We start from the raw sequence: 21,509 nt of genomic DNA, 5'->3' as shown, positions 1-21,509 counted from the left end.
GATAACCTCATCCAGTGCCTTAGCCTCACCTAAACCAGCAGACCTCAGATTAGGGTTAATCTGGACCTTGTGTCAACCTATATCTATCCAATGCCCTCCCCTCTCCTCTTCTCGCGGACCCGTCCTCCCCTCCCCCCCCCCCCATCCCCCCCGCCTCTCCCTCCTCCTCTCCACTGAAAGAGGCTTTGGCTTTGAAATCCTTTTTAGTGAACCCCCTCCCCCCCTATATCCCCCCACCCCCCCCCCGTCCCCCGTCCCCCCACGAACAGCCCCCCTGCCTGCTACAGGCTCCAACTTTTCCCCCCTCCCCACACCATATGTCCTCAGCCAATCCCGGTGCAGATACAGATACAGAACCTCTCCCCAAGCACCTCTGCTTACGGGATGTGGAAGGATTTTTTTTTTTTCTTCTTCTTCTCATTTCTTTTCCCCTCAATTCTTTTTGCTATCTTCCATTTCCTCCCCCTTTGAATTTCTAATGACGAGTGAATTCTGCACACACACACACACACACACACACACACACACACACACACACACACACACACACACACACACACTGGCAACGCTGCTAAATTAAGCCCACGGAAGTGCCTAGTAGTGTCTATGCACATACACATGTGTGTGTGTGTGTGTGCATATATGCTTGTGTGTGTGTGTGTGTGCGAAAGTGGGTCAGTGATAAATCAGATGTGTGCGCATGCATACGTGTGTGCATGAGCAAGCATTAACGTATGGAGTCAAGCTGCTCAAATATGAGAGGGCTAACTGTACGACCACACATACGTGCCGTATACCTACTAGCTACCGCTCTGTTCCCTCGAGCCTCCTCAACGTGTTCTTCAACGTGCGTCGTCGCGCGGCTAAAGAATCGCCCTCCGTGCACTGCCCCATTCACTCCAGCCCAAGCATTCAACGATGCCTCTCTGGTCGCCTCTGGGTGGGTGTGTAAGTGTGTAAGTGTATGTTTGAGTGTGTGAGTGTGTGTGGGGGCAGGGAGCGGGGGGTATAAAACCTGAGTTGGATGTAGAAGGCAAGAAAAGGGGAGCAAACAGAAAGAGAGGGATATGAGAGATACAAAAGCAGCTGTACAGAACACTGCTAATTTTCCCCGGCCGTTTTAAATGGCATGTTTGCCCTTGAGCGACGGGCTCCGTCCCGCGGTTGAAAGGCCAAGAGAAAAGGGGAACTCGCCCATTGGAGATTATCAGAGTGAGAGAAGGGCACAAGAAAGAGCGAGAGAGGAGAACACAAAAGGTGTTTGTGAAAAGACCTCTTCAACTTCTTTTTAAGGACAAAAGCTTTTGGTTCTAAGCCGTCATGTTCATGTTGAATGTACACAATAATATATTTCAAACAATCAGATAATAGGAAGGGGTGACATGAATGGACACAATTGCTGCCATTAAAAATGGCTGCCGTAATGTTATAGAGTGAAGGAGAAGGAGCACTGACTGCAAATAGGTCAACATGATGTCTCATTTATAGTCGATAAGAATATTTGATAAATACTGCTGCGAGATGAATAATGACTTTCTCAAGACTCCTTGAGAAAGATACACTTAAAAACATTTAGTGCTTCCATGCACTTCTCAAAAAAAATACACACGCACACACACACAAACGCGCACGCAGACACACACACACACACACACAACCGTGATGACATTGTGGTTTATGTGGCGGAAAATAATGTAAGGAGATGGGACGGAAAGTTCAATGAATGCCAAAGAGAGGTGAGAGTGACCGATAAAGAGAGGTTGACTGATCAGGGAAGAGAGAGAGAGAGAGAGATAAAGAGACTTAGATAGAGAGAGAGGCTAACACACATGTACACACACAGAGACAGAGACAGAGAGGATTTGAAAAGTGAGAGAGAAACAGGGGAAAAAGAGAAAGGTGAGTGTAGAGAGCGATTGCGCAAGAGGAAAAAGTCTGTAGAGAGTGACAGGGAGAGCGAAGAGGAGCGAGCGAGCGGTGGAGAGCTATTGGAGTCAATAGATGTAAATTAATTGCTGTCATGTGGATTGTGAGGCCAATAAATCAGGGTCAGTGTGGTCTCCTGTGTTCTCTCTGCACAGCAAAGAAAAGGTTTTGCTATCACGTACCCTGCTCTATTACAATGCACTACACACACACACACACACACACACACACACACACACACACACACACACACATGTTCAACACATGTATGTTTTAAACATTGGAATTGCAGTTTTGATCAGTACTGTCCTGACATATCCTTAATCCTTTAGTGAACGGAAATGACATCAGTCTGGTCTGCTTTTTTTATACAACGGTTATGATAACCCGATTAAATCTGATGGGTAACATATCAGAATATGTCGACACATATACTGTAAGAGACATTTTGCACCATTTCAACTATTAGCAACTATGTGCCAGACTTGTAACACGATAGCATGCAGTGTGAGTCGCTGTTTAAGATTTCAAAACAACGGCCAACTGAAATGACGGATGGCAAGTAGGCACGCCAATTACGGAAAATTACCACTTTCTGCTTAACTAGGCTGCAAAATTGATTTACTTTATTTTTTTCCAGTCTGCTTTCATCACAAAGACATTGTGTTATTATTACAGTGTTAAGTATTATGGTATGTTTTAATCAGAAACCCTGTGAATCATGTATTTTAATAACCAATCATGCATGGGGCAATTTAAAAAAACAAAAGAGTTGAAAAATATCCATAGTTGCTTTAAGAGGCCCTCTGTGTTAGCACCAAATACAAATTGGAAAATAAAAAGTTAAATGAAATATAATAATAAATATATCGACAGATTGCCGCGTTGAAATTAAATATTTCTAGAGCTCTTAAACACGTATGAATCGTCCGACTTAACTGCGCAGGATGGCCCACATATAGACAGGGTGTTCTTTGATAGTCTGTGGCCTAAAGCAAAGCTCTCATGATCAAACAATAATATCTGAACATGAGAGAAATGGTGCAAAACGGGAAGTAGGTCACGTAGCAATTTATTTGACAAAAAACGTTGGGGGAGGGGATCTGGGACACGCTATAACGCAGGGGCATCAGTGAAAGGGGAAGGTTTTTGGGGTTTCGTACATCAGATGGTGTGTGGTGTGTGTGTGTGTGTGTGTGTGTGTGTGTGTGTGTGTGTGTGTGTGTGTGTGTGTGTGTGTGTGTGTGTGTGTGTGTGTGTGTGTGTGTGTGTGTGTGTGTGTGGTATGGTAAATGCTAAAAAGTATAAGCCTTCGTATCTGCAGAAAAATCTGACCTGGAAGTTATGCCGTTCAATTGATTTTAGTTGCTTTTTGGGGGGAGATGTATAGGAAAAAAAAAAAAGATTGCAATTACATTAATGTTTCTGAAACTCAACTCAAGTAAAAATATGAAGGAAGCTGTATTATTATTGCAAACATGCTAACACACAAATGCTCATAAGTCCCCCCCCCCACCCCCCCAATTTAGCAAACACATGCGTCAGGTTCTATAAATGTCCCAGTCTGATCTCTAGTCATATCAACACATACAGAACACTGTCTGTAAGATGATACATGGAAATAAATATCATACACCTTGTATAAGTTGCTGTATATCAAATGAAGGCAGATACACTCTGTAGACTGTATTCCTATGCGTTCCTGGGCGAGCGCTACAGCGATGCTGGCTGCAGCGATGCAGAATGTGAAGGCTTTGCTGAAGCGCTCAACTGCCTTCGTGACATCCGCGCAATTCAGATACGACGAGGGAAAAATGGTGAACCAAAATCAAGAGTTCTGTGTTCATCAAAAATATTTAAAAAAAAGTTTGGTGTCTTTTATTTAACAGATTTATTATTCAATCTGCACATTTTGTGTGTCACATTTTTTGTGAATAATTCTGTGAATTTTCCCTTGTCAAACCCTACATTTTTGAGGCACACGATAAGAAAATGATTCTCTTTGATCTACAGGAAAATATTCTTTTTCTGAAATAAACATGCAGAAAAAGATGGATGTAATGAAAGGCCTATTTTCCTCATATACATGCTATGCTAAATTATTAACATTAATTCCTTTGTGCACCAAAATAATTTAACATGTTTTCAATACATGGCAAGATTTGCACACACACAAAAAACAAAAAATAAAAGATTCCGTACACTCAAATATTGCGTATTGCTGTTTAAACAGCAGCAGTCAACCTCTAAATTTGGCATAAAACACGTATGTATACTGAAGACGATCTGTGCTAGGCTCTGTATAGATAGCACGCGGGTTCCAGAGCCACATTAACACATGAGGGAGATTCTGGAGCACCAGTCTCTTCTAATGACTCCGATAATCCCATCCAAATGCTGCCTGCATGCGTGCTAATCTCTCCATCAGATTACTGAGGCCTTGTCTGTCTGCCTCTTCTACCTTTCTTACCCCCAACCCTCTCTGCTTCCTACTTTATTTTGGCCCATGTTCTTTCTTTGTTTCATTCCGTGTTTTTTCTGTCCTTTTTTAATTGTCCTCTTGGAAGTACTTTACATAAAATATACTTGTTGCTATAGTCCGCCTGCGTTTCACTACATCTCGTCTTCTGTTGTGGCAGGGGTTTGGAATTTTCTCCTTCTCTGTCTCCTCCTCTATCTCTTCCCAATCCCTCCCATATGGTCCTTTTAAATGGAGGATAACTTGGAAGGACATTAGAATGAAGGTAAATCTGTGTTGCGCACAGGCCTATAGAATACGTATTTGCATGCTATTATAGTTGCATGCATCAGGAAGGAAATATATCCAACACACAAACGCATACGCACACAGACACGCACACATGCAAACTCAAACACCCACACTCACAACGCACCCGCACACACACACACACACACACGCACACGCACACAAACACACACACACACACACGCCATGTGTAGATTCGGTTATTCAACTAAGTAAAAAAAATATAGACAATTTTCATTGCTTTGTTTGCATTTCTTTGATGAACCCAGAGTTGAACACGTCCACCATTCCAGTCTTAGTTATGGTTGAACATTATTGTTGCTTTAATTATGAACAGATCTAACCCGATGTTGTGTTAGTCAGACAGACCATGTCCAATTCTATATATTCAGTCTCTAAAACATCCCTCTCTCTGCCACTGTGTTCCAAGGTCCCGCAATATGTCTCTTTGATTTCACAGAAACGGACGGTTTATTTATGTGTGTGTGTGTGTGTGTGTGTGTGTGTGTGTGTGTGTGTGTGTGTGTTTGTGTTTGTGTGCGTGCATGTCTGCTTGTGTGTGTGATGAAACCTCATACAAGACTCGGATTTTGGAAAAATAAGTCAAGATAAACACACAAAATTAAGTAAAATGTCAAAATAATACTTTTTAATTTCTATGACACTTTAACTGCTTTGGTTATCATAATAAACACATTCTATGCCTACAAAATTCCAAAAATAGAGATTAAAAGGTTGCGCTTCGCTACTCCACCGTGGTATTAACCATAACGCATAAACTGCCATCAATGACCATGAAACAAAGCCCGAGCCTCATCGCTTCCTGCACCATTTCACACAACGGAGAAAAAAGTCCATCTCCTTTGTCATTTACTGAGCCATTCATTTAAGGCAAGGTGGCTGCCTCACTTTACTAACAAAGGGTAATTGTTTCAGAAAGATCATCTGTTTTAATTAAAATGCATTGTGTGTGTGTATGAGTGTGTGGGTGTGTGTGTGTGTGTGTGTGTGTGTGTGTGTGTGTGTGTGTGTGTGTGTGTGTGTGTGTGTGTGTGTGACAGAGAGAGGGTGACAGTTAAGAAACAAAACGCTTTGAGTCTGTTACTCCATATAATTAAATCAATAAACCTTTATTGCTCTAGATGCGCTACGCTCAGTTGTTGTCTACTGCTTAGCTCCTCTCACAGAAAGACAACCATGTAGCAATAAAACGTAACAAAAAAATTATATATATAAAATGTATACACACACAAAAATGCCTGGCTTGGTAACACAACTCAACCAATCAGAATCAAGATCAATAAAGAAGCGGGAACCGAGATACAGGGCTGAGGAGCTTTTCTTCGGCATGAGGAGCAGTATGACCTAGCAGAAGAGATTCAGCAAGCCCGATATGTGAGTGTGCACAAACGTGCGTACGGCAGAAGATGGCGTGTGTTTGTGTGTGTGTGTGTGTGTGTGTGTGTGTAAGGGGGGGGCATGGGGGGGGGGGTTGCCGCTGTCCATTTCCCGGGATCAGCTGATGGCCGCGGATGATGGAACGGAGAGGGGGTTAAGGGTCATAGCCTTGCATTGTCAGCTCGAGCCCCCCCTCTCTCCCATGGGGTCTCCACCCTCTCGCTCTCCCCCCAGCTCTCTCTCTCTCTCTCCCTCAACCGCATCCCTGGCGGCCCTCGGCACATTTACATTAATTCATCAGTGTCGCTTGTCCACCTGGCTACCCCCCCCCACCATGAATGAGTCGTTCGATATCTCTGTAGCCCCCCGCGACGACTAAAACGCTCGTTCACCGCCCTGCCCGCCGCGTAGCAGGGACACGCGAGTGCGCCTCTGCACGTTGTGCGTTTCGACGAAGATGAATTAAACCGTTGAATCTGCATGAGTGTGGCGTGTATTCCTCATGTGTGTATACACATGCACACACATAAGGAATGCATACACAGGCACATACATGTGCCTGTGTATGCATTTGTCTATGCGTGTGTGTGCATGTGTGCAGAGGACAGGATAGGATCTCCCCTCCCCCTAGCGTCGGCCTACACTCATCATCAACCCCCTACCCTCCCCCCCCCCCCCCCCCCCCCCCCACCACCACCACCACCTCTCCCTGAACACCCCCTGCCCCAATCCCATCCCCCCCCTTCCCTGTGTAATCCCGGCCAGCTGGCCCTGTTGGCTAATCCCTGCGCTCTGATCAGCTGGCCCCGCCATCCAGTACGGGACAGGGGCAGATAGGGGCGGGACACTCGCTGCGTGCGTACGTCTGTGTGTGTGTGTGTGTGTGTGTGTGTGTGTGATTGAGGTGGGGGGTGGTGTCGACCAGAAAGCATAAATGGAAGCTGTGCACTTGCCTAAGCGCAGTGTGTCTGTGTTTGAGCCAGTCGCCTGTTCTTCTTCTTCTCCTCCTCCTCCTTCTGTTCATCCCTCTATCCCTCTCTCCTCTTTCATCTCCTTCTCCTCCTTCTCCTCTCTCTGGATGCGTATACATATATCCCGTCTTCGGGCTGATATATGTATGTCTTGACATTTTTTTCCGGCTTTCATTTTTTCGTCCTTTTTGGGTTTGTCTTGAACAGATTCAAATGGATTTTTTTTTCGTTTTCCAAGAGGGGAGAATTTAGTTTTTTTTGTCCTCCCGTCCCGCAACCTTTGCTCCTCCTTACTCCTACCCCGACTGCATGCCTTCCAGCCTCCTGTCCTGACCGTCTCTCTACCCCCCCCCCCCCCCCCCTCTGTGTGTGTGCCTGCCTTCCCTGCTATACCCAACCCCAACCAGGACCCCTTGAAGCTGCGCAGCTACAACTACATCCTCCAGCACCCCCACCACAGCATCAACAAAACACCAGGACCCAGGATGGAGGAGGGAATATTCTGCAGCGTTGCTCTTCTCTGCTTGCCTTTTTTTTTCCCCTTCTTCTCTCCTCTAGAGAAAGGATGTATATAATCGTACTATTTCCTTCTTATGCTACATGTATGCCTTACGTATGCTTTAAGACAGGAAAACTTTACAATTGAGCGCAGCGGTAACAATTACATAAGAAAGAGATTTAAATTTTGACTGCTAAAGAGGTGCTGGATTTTTTGACTTGGTTGCACATTTAATGTGTGTATTTCGAAAACATAGATCTCTATTTGTATCTTCGTGGGTGTATTCAATTTGCGCGATTCTGCCCATAGCAATCAGACGATGGTGGTGGCCTTGTTGTCTAGCTCTACCTTTTCAGTATGTACATGCCTATAGTTACATGCGCAGAGTGAGCAGTGAGTGAGCGAGCGAGAGAGAGAGAGAGCGACAGAGGAGAGATGGAGGATGCAAGGGAGGGAGGGAGGGAGGGAGAGAGGAAGGGATGCGAGGGGAGAGAGATAACGACACAGCTTTAACCAACGGTAAGGAAGCACTGTTCTGTCGGGTTGAGCCGCATGCCCTGGCTCTCTTTAACCATTCCGTTTCCACGGTGAGGATTGGTGGCCGTGAGCGGCTATCGATGTATATTTAGCCGTCCTCATTTTCGTTTGCCGTGTGCGGAGTGTGATCTGCAGGAATGGCAGCAACCAGGTAGCTTGGCTGCTGATGCTCTCTTAATGGTGCAACAAAGGTAGCCTCCTCGCCTCTCCTCTCTCTATGCTGCTCTCTTACTCTGGCGCTTTTTAATGATCGTTGGTGCTGTAGCATGTGTTTGTGTACTGTACTGTACAGATCGCCCTTAATAACGCCGTGTAGCTACTGTCTGCTTTCATGTGTTTTGATGTATTTCCGTCTTAAACATTGTTGGCTTAACTGCTCTGTGCAACACGCATCCACGCACACAGAACGCACTCACACACACACACAAACACACACACACACACACACAGGTATTTAGAAAGATAACTCTTCTCATTTATAGAAATTATATCGCTATCATGGCATGTGTCCTGTTCTCTGTGATGTGCATGTGTATATTTCTTCCTTTTTTTTCTATATTTGTGCAAAGCACATCGTCTTTGCATTGACGTGTGAAATGGCATGTTGGCGTGTGACTAGCATGCACTGTTCTTTAAGGTGCAACAAAAAGGACTGCATAGCCGCTGCCGATCCTGCAGGGGGAACAGATGACAGGGGAGGAGGGAAGAGAGAGAGAGAGAGAGAGAGAGAGAGAGAAGGAGCAAAGACAAAGCATGGATGAACTAAAAACATCAAAGATCAGTATGGAGCCCCTTTGTGTTTGCGTGTGTTTTGAGGGACAGTTTGAGTTATATTGCAAAACCAACCAGGTGTAAAGATCAGATAGATTCCCTCTGAAGAGATGGAGGCAGCAGAGTGGTGCACTGACCAGAGTACTGCTGCAAAATCAGGTCAAGCGAGAAAAAAAAAAAAAAAAAAACAGCAGGGAAAGAGTGAGGTTCGGAAAGTTCTTTGGGTTTCAGCTCTTTGTGTTCACAGTGGACCTTGATTTAATTTCAATACAATTAAGGCACGCGGTGAATGCCAAGAGAGAAGCCCCAGTCATCGCTGAGACATATATAGGAGTTTGCAAAACGACGGCTGCGTCAACACAGGTGAATGATATAATCGACATGATGTAAGGAGTACATCACTGACCACTGGCCACTAAAGAAGGACGAGGAGGACAATTGCAGACACTCAACCAGAATAAACCCTATAGCTTTGCTATTTTAGTCTTAACATCCCTAATGTGCTTTACCTCTTAAACAAGGATCACAAACATGGGCTTCTGATTATATAGTGTGTTGGCCACCAAGAGGCACAAACCCTAACCGTGTGAGATAGAAAGAACCCATTGGTTTCCACACAGGTCATTGAGGTTGTTGCAATGTCAGAGGAGAGAGTGCCGTATGGGATGGCTCTATAAGAACAAGCGTTGGCTTGATGGCCAAGTGGACAGAGGGCTCCCAGCAGCGGGAGGCGGCCATAGTGGTGCGAAGCCAAATCAGAAGCCTGTCTCTTTCTGCTGAGTGTGCACGCGACACGTCCTATATGTGAGGAAGGACAGGGCTGTAGCCTTTAACAGGAGAGTGAGAGAGAGACGTATGCAGGATTAAACACACAGATAATACAGGACTAAAAACATTCAGCTATTTTTTGAACAGGACAAGTCTTTGGATTTTGATTCACTGAATTGAGGTCGGATGGTATAAGTACTTATCCCTTATCCCATGTTTTTTTTTTTTTTATCCTATGTCAACACACCAATCTCAACAATCTTTTACTTTTACTATTATTTTATTTCAATTCAAAACTTCATTTTGTTGTTTTTTCGTATGTAAAAAAAAAAACTAATAAAGTATGAACACCATGACCTTTTTTTTTGGTTTATTTTCTCCTAACTCCACCTTCAAAGAGCACACAACAGCTCCAGCAAACTAGTTAGCCTAATAATTCCTTAGACTATTCCCTATACTCTCTGAGCTGTGTCAAAGGAGACATGCTCTGTAAATACCCATGGGCAAGAGAGATGGTTGTTGACCTACATCGCAAAAGATGCCGGCAGAATAAGCAAAGAAATTGCTTGGATTTCAATCCACATCACATGGATGTTGGAAAGATGCTGTTCTGTTCCCCATTATGGCCTGGTCACACTACAGACTCTGAAATCAATGACCGTGGATATGCCATCAGCCATTATGCGTAAAGAAATCTGTGAAAACGCATAGGCCCACAGCGCGGTAAATAGGCAGTTTTGGATTTTTATTACTATTTTCCTTCATAAAACCTTATGGTACTTGAGATGTTTATTTTTATTTTTAACGCACAGCCTCCCCCTGAACAAAATGTGGCCTAATTGCGCGAGAGGCATATGCCGCATACTGTTTTCAGAGGTCATCAATTGTTTGATGCACTCGATGCATTTAGATACGTCCACAGATTGGGAAGAATATAAATAAATGAAAGGGCAAAGCTCAATATGTCAATAATACACGACATCCAGCAGCTGGTTAGGGCTTCGTCATTTATCATCATGACATTTCTGTGATGTAGCCTATCTTATATTTTATAATCATTTAATCGGCCCATAGGCATATTCAGCCATAAACTGGTGATTATTTTATTCAGCCTAAGTTTGTAAGAAGTAGCCATTAGACTACACAAATAGTTAATTGTCCATGCAATGAATGGTGTTATTATATTCGATATGTTGTTAAAATAAGCCTATTTCTATCCAATAGGTTATTTATCTTATCATAACATTTGGTCAACTGGGCCAAAAAAATTAGAAACATGTTGATTTTATTTTTTTACAATTTCTATGTCTTATACTATTAGTCAGATATTGCTGCTGTCTGATAATTATTATTAGCCCACTATTGTCTGTCACGGGCCGTTGAATTGGGGGGTGCTCCTACAGAAACAAATGTGCAACGCACGAGACGAGGGAAATCTAATTTGTGCATGTAAATAGAGGTCGGGTTAGACATAGCGAGCCGTCACTGATGAAAGAGAGAGATGGATGCCTTATGGTAATCAGGGGCACGTGCTGCTGGGGAGAGCAAAGCAAAAGGCGCTCGCCCCGTAGCAATCTGATAAAGGCAAATCATGACCTTGCAGAGGCTCCATTCAAACCCAGACACCAATATAGACTATGGCCAAGACTCTAAATCCTAGTTCAGGCAGATCTGTTTAAGGCAACACATATAGGCCTAAGCCCTGCTAGGATACTTTTACTTAACAGGCCTTCATCAAATATGCTCGTAATGTGACCATAATCGTAGAATACTGGCTAAATTGACGAGCCTATTGTTTCACGGTGTTGTATTTGGTTTTGCTTACTTAAAAAATGAGTCTTGATAATATATGTAGTGACTGTGTTTGTCATGGCTGGCCCACCTAAATAGATAGGCCTAGGAAACAGGTCGATTCAGCCAAAAACGGCCTTGTTTCCTTTTGTAAACATTTCGAAGCTTGCAACACATAGCCTATACGTTTATACTATTGCTATGGTTAAGAAGACCAATATTACTATGCATATGTCCTAGTAGGCTAATTGTGAATGGAGAGTTACGCACATGTCGATTTTAGTGGTATATTTTCCTTTTCCTCATCCGCATCCTCCTTCCACTGGTCTGGTCTCATTTCCTCTATCCCTCTCCATCGGTCGCAGTCGTCTCCGATTCTAGTGCCATTTCATTTGCATCCTAGGAGGAGCAAGAGGTCCCCATCCCCAGATTCGCCGATAAGGGTCACCGGAGAGCCATTCGAGCAGAATGTTCCACGCATCCACATCCAGACGCGACACGTGCCGTCGACGACCCCCACCCTGTCGTTCCGGAACACCCACACACGCGAATGCTAATGTCTACCTTTATTCCATCACCCCCTCCCGCCCCCCGGTGGTGGCTCCGGCCAAGTGAAGGCTATGGGACTACGTTGTCGTCCGTGGAAAACAATACGTGTCCCCGTTCTATCTACAAACCCCAGGATCGCTATCAAATGCCCAATTATTTAGACCCCTCTCCCTCTAGTTTACGGCTGCAGAGCATTTAGGGCAAATGCGGCGAGGATCCGCTGCATTTGCAAGTAAAACAACGTTCGACGGTCATTCCATTCAAGTCCGACGTGCCAAAAGGACAAACTTTCTCCTTTCAACCTAAGCAATTGGTGATAAACCCTTGCTGTTAATGGTAATCGGGCATAGGTTGGAAAAGGGACTCATATTGAAACAGAAAGAAGATAGATGGCCATAATAGTCTGTACATCAACGTACAGTTTGAGGTCTAATACTACACTTTTGCATGTCACAAGGCTAATACTGCTTACCAGGATCAAACTGTATAAATTTAATTAATTTCCAGTTGCGACAGTAAAAGGAACATTCAGTGGATCTCATTGGAGATACGTTATTCTGGAAATATCAACAGGGATAAGATAGCAAATGCTGCCCTCATGTGGCCTGATCGATACATACACAGGCGGCAGAAAAGTCAAAATGGCGGACAATACTAGCTGTCCCACGTATCAACTTTGCAGCCATTACCGGATGTCATCAATTGTAAGCATATTTATCGGACACAACACATCCAGAAAGTTAGATATATTGTATCACATTGGAACATCAGGGTCAAGGCATGTGGAGCATCTTCATTACACCACACATACAAGCCATTAGTTATGAAAGAGGACCACATTTTGTTTAGGTTTCTATTTATTTTTTGACCAACAACGACATTCTGCAAGAGGCTGTGATTGTGATAGAATGGAGATTTGAAGGTTCAGAAACAAGGAGAGGGTGCAGATAGGAAATGTGGTTAGAACATGTTGATGGATACCTGTGAGATGAATTTGGGTTAAGTATGTAGGTTATGAGAAAGCAGGTGGAGGGGTGGACAAACCAAGTCGTGTACCCTCAAAGAAAGAGTGTTAAGAATGCACACACAAAACATGACACAAAAATGGTTTACTGAGAAACAAGGGGGAATGCACGCAGGTTCTGCTGAGTATACCACATTTATTACTTCAGAACTGATTAATAGGAAGAGTGGGACCAAGGCCACTCGCATTGCCGTTTTAAGAAAACGGAAAGGAAAAATAAACAAGGGAGAGATGCAGCCCATTGCAACAATGATTGAACATGTCCAACCGGTCGAGGGAGAAAAAACAACGGGGTAAATAAGTTCCGTTAAAGAGCGGCAGGACAGAGGACAGAGGACACCGGGCCCCCAGCCCCCCCACCACCACCACCACCACCACCACCACACCCTCCTATTTGTACACATAGAAATTATACACTGAGCAGGTGCTCGTCAACGCGACACTGCTGCTTTCAAACTTGCTCCTCCACTTGCCGTCCTCCTACGTCCCCCAGAGCCGACATGAGAGGTGCGCTCAAACAGAAAAACAGGTGGGCCCATCGAGAGGATTCCTGGGTCACTCTTTAACAAAACCAAACATGTAAAGCGTGCAAGGGACAAGGGTTCTTCCGTTGTGAGCGTTGTTGACACCCGCCCATTGTGTTGTCCAATATCCAATGACGAGGAAGTCAGTTGTTTACAAAGAAAAAAAGGTGACAAACTGCCCATGACCATGCCGAACTGTTGTAGCAATTACTAAAAAATTCCTACAGGATTTGTATGCTCGGTGAAATTGAGGGCCTGCACTTGGAAAGTGAAGAAAAAAGACAATCCTTTCTTTTAAAGAAAAAGAAAAACGCATACAAAGAAAAAAGCAAATGTAGTGGAACGGTAGGGTCGGGCAAAAAAAAAAAGATTCACCAATGGATGCTATGCATTTTAGTTTTAGTCCTATGAATAATCATTTTCTTTTTACTACAAGTTCCAAGTAAGTCTTTAAAGTCAAAGAAAATCAAGAAAGTCTTCATTACGTTTTTTTTTTTGTGTGTCCTTGGTTAATTCTTCACCCCCATTATAATTTCTTAGAGATCTGGATGAGATGGGTCGGACAGGGGCAGAGAGGGGGTCAACAGGGAGGGAGGGGGCATTGCAGTCCTTTTGCCCAAAGTTACTTGACTCTTCCTTGACGCTCCTGCAGAGGAAAAACAAAATGAACAGATCTGTGATTTACAGTCATAAAGGGCTGTTTACACAAATTAACTAGCCATGAGTTAATTACAGTAAAAGTGTGTTTTATTTTCTCCATTAGCTTTTACTGTCAGACTGCAGCACATTGGCTGAGTAAAAAACAAACAAACTAAAGACAATATATTTGATATACTCTAAACAAACTAGGAAGACACTTCTCGTCAATACCTGATCCAAGTAATATAGGAAACATTCCCAATAGGATGTTGTGCATATTCAGGGTATAATGCTGATATATTGGCCACCAATGGTTTATTTGTACATGGTGTAAGAATTGCTGTTATTAACTACAGTTTTTAGTTAAATACCCTTGTATACATGAAACAATGGAGTCATTAAAAAAATAACTAACAAGCATCTTGAATTAACTTACAGTTGCCTAGGAAGTCGGTGCACCAATACTTAATGCAGAGGAATAAAGATTTGGAAAGGGATTAAATTTGAATACCTGAAGTCTGTAGTGACTTCTGTTGCTTGGGTTGCTGGGGTACGGCTCAGTGCCCTGGACCTCCACCTAACACACAAATAGGATGATGTTAAAAATGCGCCCTCTGGTGGAGATTATGGTCTATTCATTCTGAAATGTACACAAATAACAGATTGCTTAAAAATGAAAAAGAAAAATAGGCTTCAAAACAAGATATTATTTCAATGTATATTTGAGATAAACTCAAATTTCTGAACACTCCAATACTATCAAGGCTACATTTAGAATGGCCCTTTTCAGAGGAGAATACCTATTTGCCTATTCACAGCTAACTTTTTTTATTTGGTGGAACCCAAACAAATAAGGTTTCATGCTCTCTTTCGCCGCTTTCCGGGGTATTTGCTCGTTCTTTTTTTCACATACCATTCATCGGTGTACATTGAATTACAGATTCTTAATTGAAATAATTGTATGTTTTTATTGTACAGATCTTTTTTCTTGCCTCGACAACTATCCTCATAAACAAAGTAAAAAACGACCTACTGGAAATTATAGGCTGGTAATTAGATTATGCTCCAGTTACAAAACATTTTTCCCTTTTCTGGTGATCCGACATCCAGAATAGTGCATGTTTTGTTTGCATGCTCTCATGTCATCCTTATTAGCACAAATGCTGCGTTGCAATTTCATTGAAACTTTAAAATATTTAGTTTCCCCCGATACTAAAGCGTGTGGAGTTTCCAATGCGGTGACTCATTTTAACATTGTCTTATCTGGTACCAAAGTGTGTGGCGTTTCCGATGAGAAAACTCACACCAGCGATGATAACAGCAACTCAACAACTTCCAGCATTGCTCCAAACCTTCATTACCATCCATAATATTAAAACACAGAAGACCTTAAATCAAGTGTTCTGATGGGTGTTCTTTCTACCATGCGAAGCTGCCTGACACGGCAATCCGGGGCTCGTCTGGTGTGCCTTAACATTAAAGCTCTGCCGTATCCGAGTCGGACAGATAGAGGACCCGAAAGCCACAGACTTCCTCCCAACGTTAATAACTCATGCTATTGTAGTTTTACTGTGTTCTTCTAACCTATTTTACAGTTTCAGAATTCTAAATGGGAAGGGGGGGGGGTGGTGGGTGCAGTGTCACCATTACATTATTGGGGAGCCCAGTGAAATGATAGGAGCGATCCATCCATCTATATTTTATTCTCTTACTGGCAATATATATATATATATATATATATATATATATATATATATATATATATATATATATATATATATATATATATATATATATATATATATATATATATATATATATATATAAAAAAAAAAAAACTTGCATTCACATAATAAATGGTTGCACTCTTGAGCCCGGCTATAAAAAAAAAAAACTCTTAACCTGTGATGAGAATCCGGATTGCATCAATTAAATGACTATTGGATCTTATCTCTAGAGGGCAGCATTTTCCAGCCCTTCTTTTTTATTAAATCAAGATATCTACAATCGTGATCAATTCTAGCAAAACAAATTGAAAATGTAATTCAAGCTAAAATAACTATCAAGCTACCAAGAAAGGGGATATTAAAAAAGGCAGGAGTTGATTGGCTCTCGGTCAAATCTATTGTTTACTTAAGTGTAACCTTTACGAGGGAGAAAACCGGAATACAAATGTCATCTAAAGTTCCGCATTGCCATGTAATCACCCTTATCAGAATGATCCCAAACAATGCAAGGCATGTTAAAGCCTATGTCAGCATCGTTTGTTCTCTGAAAACAAAATACGTATGAAGCGACGGGCAAAGGGCGTCAATGTGTACAATACAACCATGGAAGCAACAGAAAGAATTTCACTTGATCTGAATAATTCTCTCATGTTATCCAAGCAAACCCTTCAACGCTAAACCCGTACGATGTTGTGGGTTTGGGTACTTTGCAGTCTTTTAACAAAACGTGGTGCTGGTGCCCGGGGTGGGCTTAAGAGGTCTAGTGTCAAATAGGACCACTTGACAAAATAATATATTGTGAGTGTGGGTTTATTTTGAGGGTGGGTGTGGGTTTACTAGTTATTACTTTCATGTCATGGAACTCCCCCTCAAGGTTGCACGGGTGGTAACAGCTTGAATCTGCTGATGAATATTTATTTATATCATATTTTGTTAGGAGACTATAATAAACTAAAGCATGCCTCTGCTACTTGCTTGGATACGTGTTGTTGGAAAGATCTTTTATCTTCTTGTGTTCACCCTGTAATTGTCAATGCCTTTGCTCCTTTCCTTTTTAATTTAGTATTACTAGTATAGCACTATGTAATAACCCTTAGCCTTGTCATAATAATTATTCTGTACCGATCTGACTGTTATACTGCACATTTGATAACTTTCCCTTTGTAGACATGAACACAGCACACCTACACCCCGAAAATGCCTTGAGCCTTCGGCGGCGTGCACTGTCACCTTGTTTACCGAAAGTGTAACAGACAATGCGAAAGGACCTATAGCCTTCAAAACCGCATGGGTTAGACTGTGGGCATGTTTCCTGTCAGAATCGACGATCAAAATGGTCAGAAAAAAACAAGTCATTCTGCCAGGGGGTTTCTGCACTTCTACTTAGCTCACACAAACCACTGCGCCACTTGGGCTCAACCTTCCCGAGAAACAAACGTTGGTTACCTTTTTGACACATTCCTCTTCCTCCTGCCTCTTCTCGTAGTGAGAAAAGTCATCGAAGATGGACGTGGTGTGTTTGTACCCGGCGATGATCTTCAGCACCTGCCGGGCCTTGTCCAGGGGCACCTCCTGCGTATCGCGGGAGTTGGTGACCGGCTTGTTCTCGTTGTTCTCCAGCCGGATGTGCCTCAGCTGGCTGTTGGGAACGTCCTTGACAAAGACCCAGCGGACGTCGAAGCGACCCTTCCACTTGTCCTGCGACCACACGCCGGCGCAGGTGTTATAGTCCACGGGAGAGCGCATCTCCGCCACGCCACAGAAGTGTCCGCTGCCGTTGACACTGAACAGGAGATAGAGCGGGCCCTTGGCGCCCAGCGACCGGTAGGCGCCGTCCAGCCGCTTGTTGCCGTGCTCCGTGCTGCACCAGATGTTGTACTTGATGGAGCGGTGGATGTCGTCCTCAGAGTAACTCTTGATGATGAACACGCGGCCCTGCTTGGGGTTCCAGTCAAAGTCCTTGGGGTTGTAGTTGTTGACCATGCGCAACTTCTCCAAGACCGGGTGAGGCTCAGAGGGGACTCCGGGAACCGGTCCCACGCCGGATGCGGCGGGCGGTGATTGGCCCGCCACCCCCCCACCGTCCGCAAACCCGTTGGCCCGGTTCCGTGGAGGGACCCAGCGGGTGGGTTGGGTAGGCTGCTGCTGCTGCTGCTGCTGCTGCTGCTGCTGCTGCTGCTGCTGCTGCTGCTGGGAAGGGGGAGCGGGCAGACCCTGGGAGAGAGAAGGAGGGGGCATCTGAGCCATTCCTTGCTGCCCATTGGATGGCAGTTGATGCTGCCCCATCTGACCAACCGGGGGGCCCAACTGTCCATTGCTCAGGGGCAGTTGAGGGTTCCCCCCAGCGGTAGCTCCGGGCTGGGGGGAGGACAGGTGTGGCGGCTGCCCGTTGGTTGGAATGGGGAGCGCCTGCTGCGGGGCGGTGGCTTTGGGCATGTTACCCTTGTTATCCCAAGTGCCGATGTCCATGTTGTGTTTGATGGGTGGAGGGGGCAGGTTGGCCCCCGCCATGCCACCCTTGGTTTTCAGTTTGGGCTGAGGCTTTGCTGGCTTGCTGGCAATGTCCGCCCAGGAGGCAGGTTTAGCTGGGACAACAGCGATGGGGGGCATGATTGGGGGTCCTACGGATGAGACGGGCCCAAGAGGTCCTCCACCAGGTAATCCCGAGCCGACCACTTTGGGAGCCATCTCCCCACTGCCACCGGGGGCGGCTCCACCGATCTTAAGCCCCGCCATGCCCTGGTCCAGGCAATTCATGCCAGGCGCTTTGTTGAGGGGCTCATTAGCGGCAGGGGTAAAGGGGGACTGTCCATCGATCATGGCTCCCCCGAGCGAGCTGGGGGCATAGGCGTAACTGCTGCTGTAGCCGGCACTCTGCGGGGTCCCCGACTGTCCCTGAGAACTGCTACTGCCCCACGCAGAGAAGTCGATGCCACTGGGGAAAAAGTTAAAGCCATGCTGGGACAGGAAAGGGTTGCTCCCCAAGGGCCCTGGCTGGCCAAACATAGCGTCCGGGAGATAGTGGGGCTCCCCATTGCTTAGCTGTCCATAGGAGGCCAGGTACGGCATAGGTGGGTCCCCACCAGTTGACCACGCTGCCTCATTCAAGGAGTAGGAAAATCCTATGGAGGGGCTGTAGTAGCTTGGCATGTACGAGTCCGACATGGCCGTATAGGCATTGCTCTGCAGGGAAAAATAATCATTTAAAATTAGGCAGGGGCAAAATTTTAACGGATACAATTATTTTAAATGTTAAATTAGCAGGGGCAAAAACATTCCCTTTCTCCCCTAACCTACCCATAAAAATATTAGCCTGAATGTTTATTACTTTACTGTAGTAAAAAGAAGAAACTTCCCCCTAAATAACAAATGGTTTATTATGCGTCATTTTAACCAGAGGATCATACAAACTGAATTACTTGCAGTACTTCATAATCACAGGGTGGACCTAGCTCACAATAACAGCAACACAGTGAAGAGGAAACAATTGTAACAAGTAATGCCCCAAAATAATCTGAAGTCAAATAAATGGTCAAGCTTTATTTAAATGTTGGCCAATTTACCAATAGTAATCGCTGAGCAACAATCTGCTTTGTTTGTCACTAATTAATGGTAGATCATTATTAGTGCATTTCAATACTTTAGAACATAGATATTTTAACTTTTTGTTGCAAATGGCTGGCCCAAATACTCTTACCTGTCTGGCCTGAGTGTTCAGGTACGGCTCAAACTCATCATCATTCAAAGAATCCTTTTGGGTCACAGCTCCGTTTTGCACTGAGAGGGATTGACACAGAGGTAAAAAATGAGTAATTAGAACATACACCTATCAAAGACACTGTTGCAACAGTAAGTGAGTAAGAGAGGTGCATTGTCAAGTGCTGAATCATATGCAAAACAATGGAGCCAGTATTTTTCATGACTACATTAAAGCTGCTTCAAATAATAAGCCACATCCTGTGAATCGTACTTATTCAACCAGAAAACACAACGCAACAAACACCAGCGTAACTATGACATATAGAAGCTGCGATGTCATGTGGTCCCTTTATTTATTTATTTTGATACGTTGAAGTTGAATATTCAATGTAACAAACCATTCAATGTCATTCTTACAAATCCTGATGTATGCAGTTTACAACACAGGTTAGGAATTTGTATGAGACTTGGGACACGGGAACAGTATATGACAAGACGTGTCGTTTTAAGGGTTGTTTAGCAACCAGCTAGCGTTGGCGTGCTAGCTGGCTAGCAACGATGCGTAGTCTGTTCAGGAGCGCGAACAATCCTTTCATAATGACGCTTCAGCTAGCTGCATCACGGCGCTAGTCCAGCCCGATGTAAAATACGTTCAGCCACATTGTACAAGGTGCCGTTTCCCAAAACACATTGGCACAAAGTACTCTGCATTTACTGTAAAACCTGTCATACCAGTTCTGAAATAGACAAATAAATACCAAAAGCGATACTGGCAGATATTCCTATCTAGTTAGCCCAGCCTGGTAGCCATGTAACGTTGTGATGAGGCGAGCGCTTCCAGTAAAGGAAGTTCGCAAGCAGCGGGTTATAGATTGAGTGTAATTACATCCACCATCGTTTGGACACACACGATCGGTCCAAACACTCAATGTAATCATCCAAACCGTCTAGCGTTAGAATTGGCCTGTTGGTTGGGAGAACATCGCATCACCAGCGCACTCCAGATTTCCAAAGCGCACCTCACGTAAAGATCCGCATTCACTCCTAAACAATGATACGAGTGCATAGTATTCTCCTCACCTTTACTTGATTGGCCTTTCGGTCTCTGGATTGGGTCCAGGTGATTCATGAAGGTTTGATTTATGAGAAAAGAGGAAGGGAAAAATAGTTGAAGAATTATATTTTCACCAGTTAGTCCGTTTAGCAGGTGGTCGGGCCTACTTGACTCCTGAAGAGAGCCACTGCTTCTTGCTAAGCTATCCGCGCTAGCCGTTTCGATGCTAGACTTTGGCCTTCGTAGATGTTCAGAAAGTTCCTTTCTTTACCTGTTCAATGCGGCTGTGGGCTGACATTTCCTTTCCCCTGGAACCTATGCCAACTATATTTGTTTCTAAAACAAAAGCTACAGGGTGAAGAAAATGTCAAGCTACTAAATAGTTTAACCAAGTGCCCCTATCTCTCCGTATAGCCTGGTTTCAACACAATGGCGGGCTGCAGTTCGCTCGTTCTCAGGGCTGACAGACTTCTCAACATGGCTGGGCGGCCTTCGTCGACACATGATGCCATTTATTTACAACAGACACGCGCCCCTCGGTGGCGCGGAGGATCTGGGCTGTTCACGAGGATTTATTTCCAACGCTCATATTTTTAGACATACCATACATTTATAAAATATGAATAGATTTGTAATAATAATCGAGTGCATTTGTGATGAAGTACGTTTATTCCATGTGACGTTCAGTCTCACGTTTGACTCTATTAATCAATGTCGAGCTACAAAAAAATTAATAAACCATTTCTTCTTCTTCTTCTTCTTCTTCTTCTTCTTCTTCTTCTTCTTCTTCTTCTTCTTCTTCTTCTTCTTCTTCTTAATATTATTATTATTATTATTAAGAATACAAATATTTATACAAATTATA

General features: G+C 44.0%; 1 protein-coding gene across 1 annotated transcript; it reads right to left on the bottom strand.

Moving 5' to 3' along the window:
- Window positions 1–12,375: 12,375 nt before the first annotated feature.
- On the bottom strand, window positions 12,376–21,157 carry ythdf2 (YTH N6-methyladenosine RNA binding protein F2). The gene is made up of 6 exons (XM_056590208.1): window positions 20,916–21,157; window positions 20,671–20,695; window positions 19,589–19,668; window positions 17,338–19,074; window positions 14,676–14,741; window positions 12,376–14,171 (listed from the first exon to the last, which is right to left on the bottom strand). The coding sequence occupies exons 1-6, from the start codon at window positions 20,940–20,942 to the stop codon at window positions 14,148–14,150; spliced, it is 1,959 nt and encodes a 652-aa protein (XP_056446183.1). The 5' UTR covers window positions 20,943–21,157; the 3' UTR covers window positions 12,376–14,147.
- Between the last annotated feature and the right edge of the window lie 352 nt (window positions 21,158–21,509).

This window comes from Gadus chalcogrammus, chromosome 5, assembly GCF_026213295.1.
Source record: "Gadus chalcogrammus isolate NIFS_2021 chromosome 5, NIFS_Gcha_1.0, whole genome shotgun sequence".
NCBI classification, from domain to species: domain Eukaryota; kingdom Metazoa; phylum Chordata; class Actinopteri; order Gadiformes; family Gadidae; genus Gadus; species Gadus chalcogrammus.
This window is presented reverse-complemented; position numbering and strand designations above follow the sequence as displayed.

Coding starts and splice junctions, on each gene's coding strand:
- ythdf2 (XM_056590208.1), bottom strand. CDS start 20,942: ATGTCAGCCCACAGCCGCATTGAACAG. Junction 19,669..20,670: donor GAAAGGCCAATCAAGTAAAG/GTGAGGAGAATA, acceptor AATCCCTCTCAG/TGCAAAACGGAGCTGTGACC. Junction 14,742..17,337: donor AAGAGGAATGTGTCAAAAAG/GTAACCAACGTT, acceptor TTTGTGTGTTAG/GTGGAGGTCCAGGGCACTGA.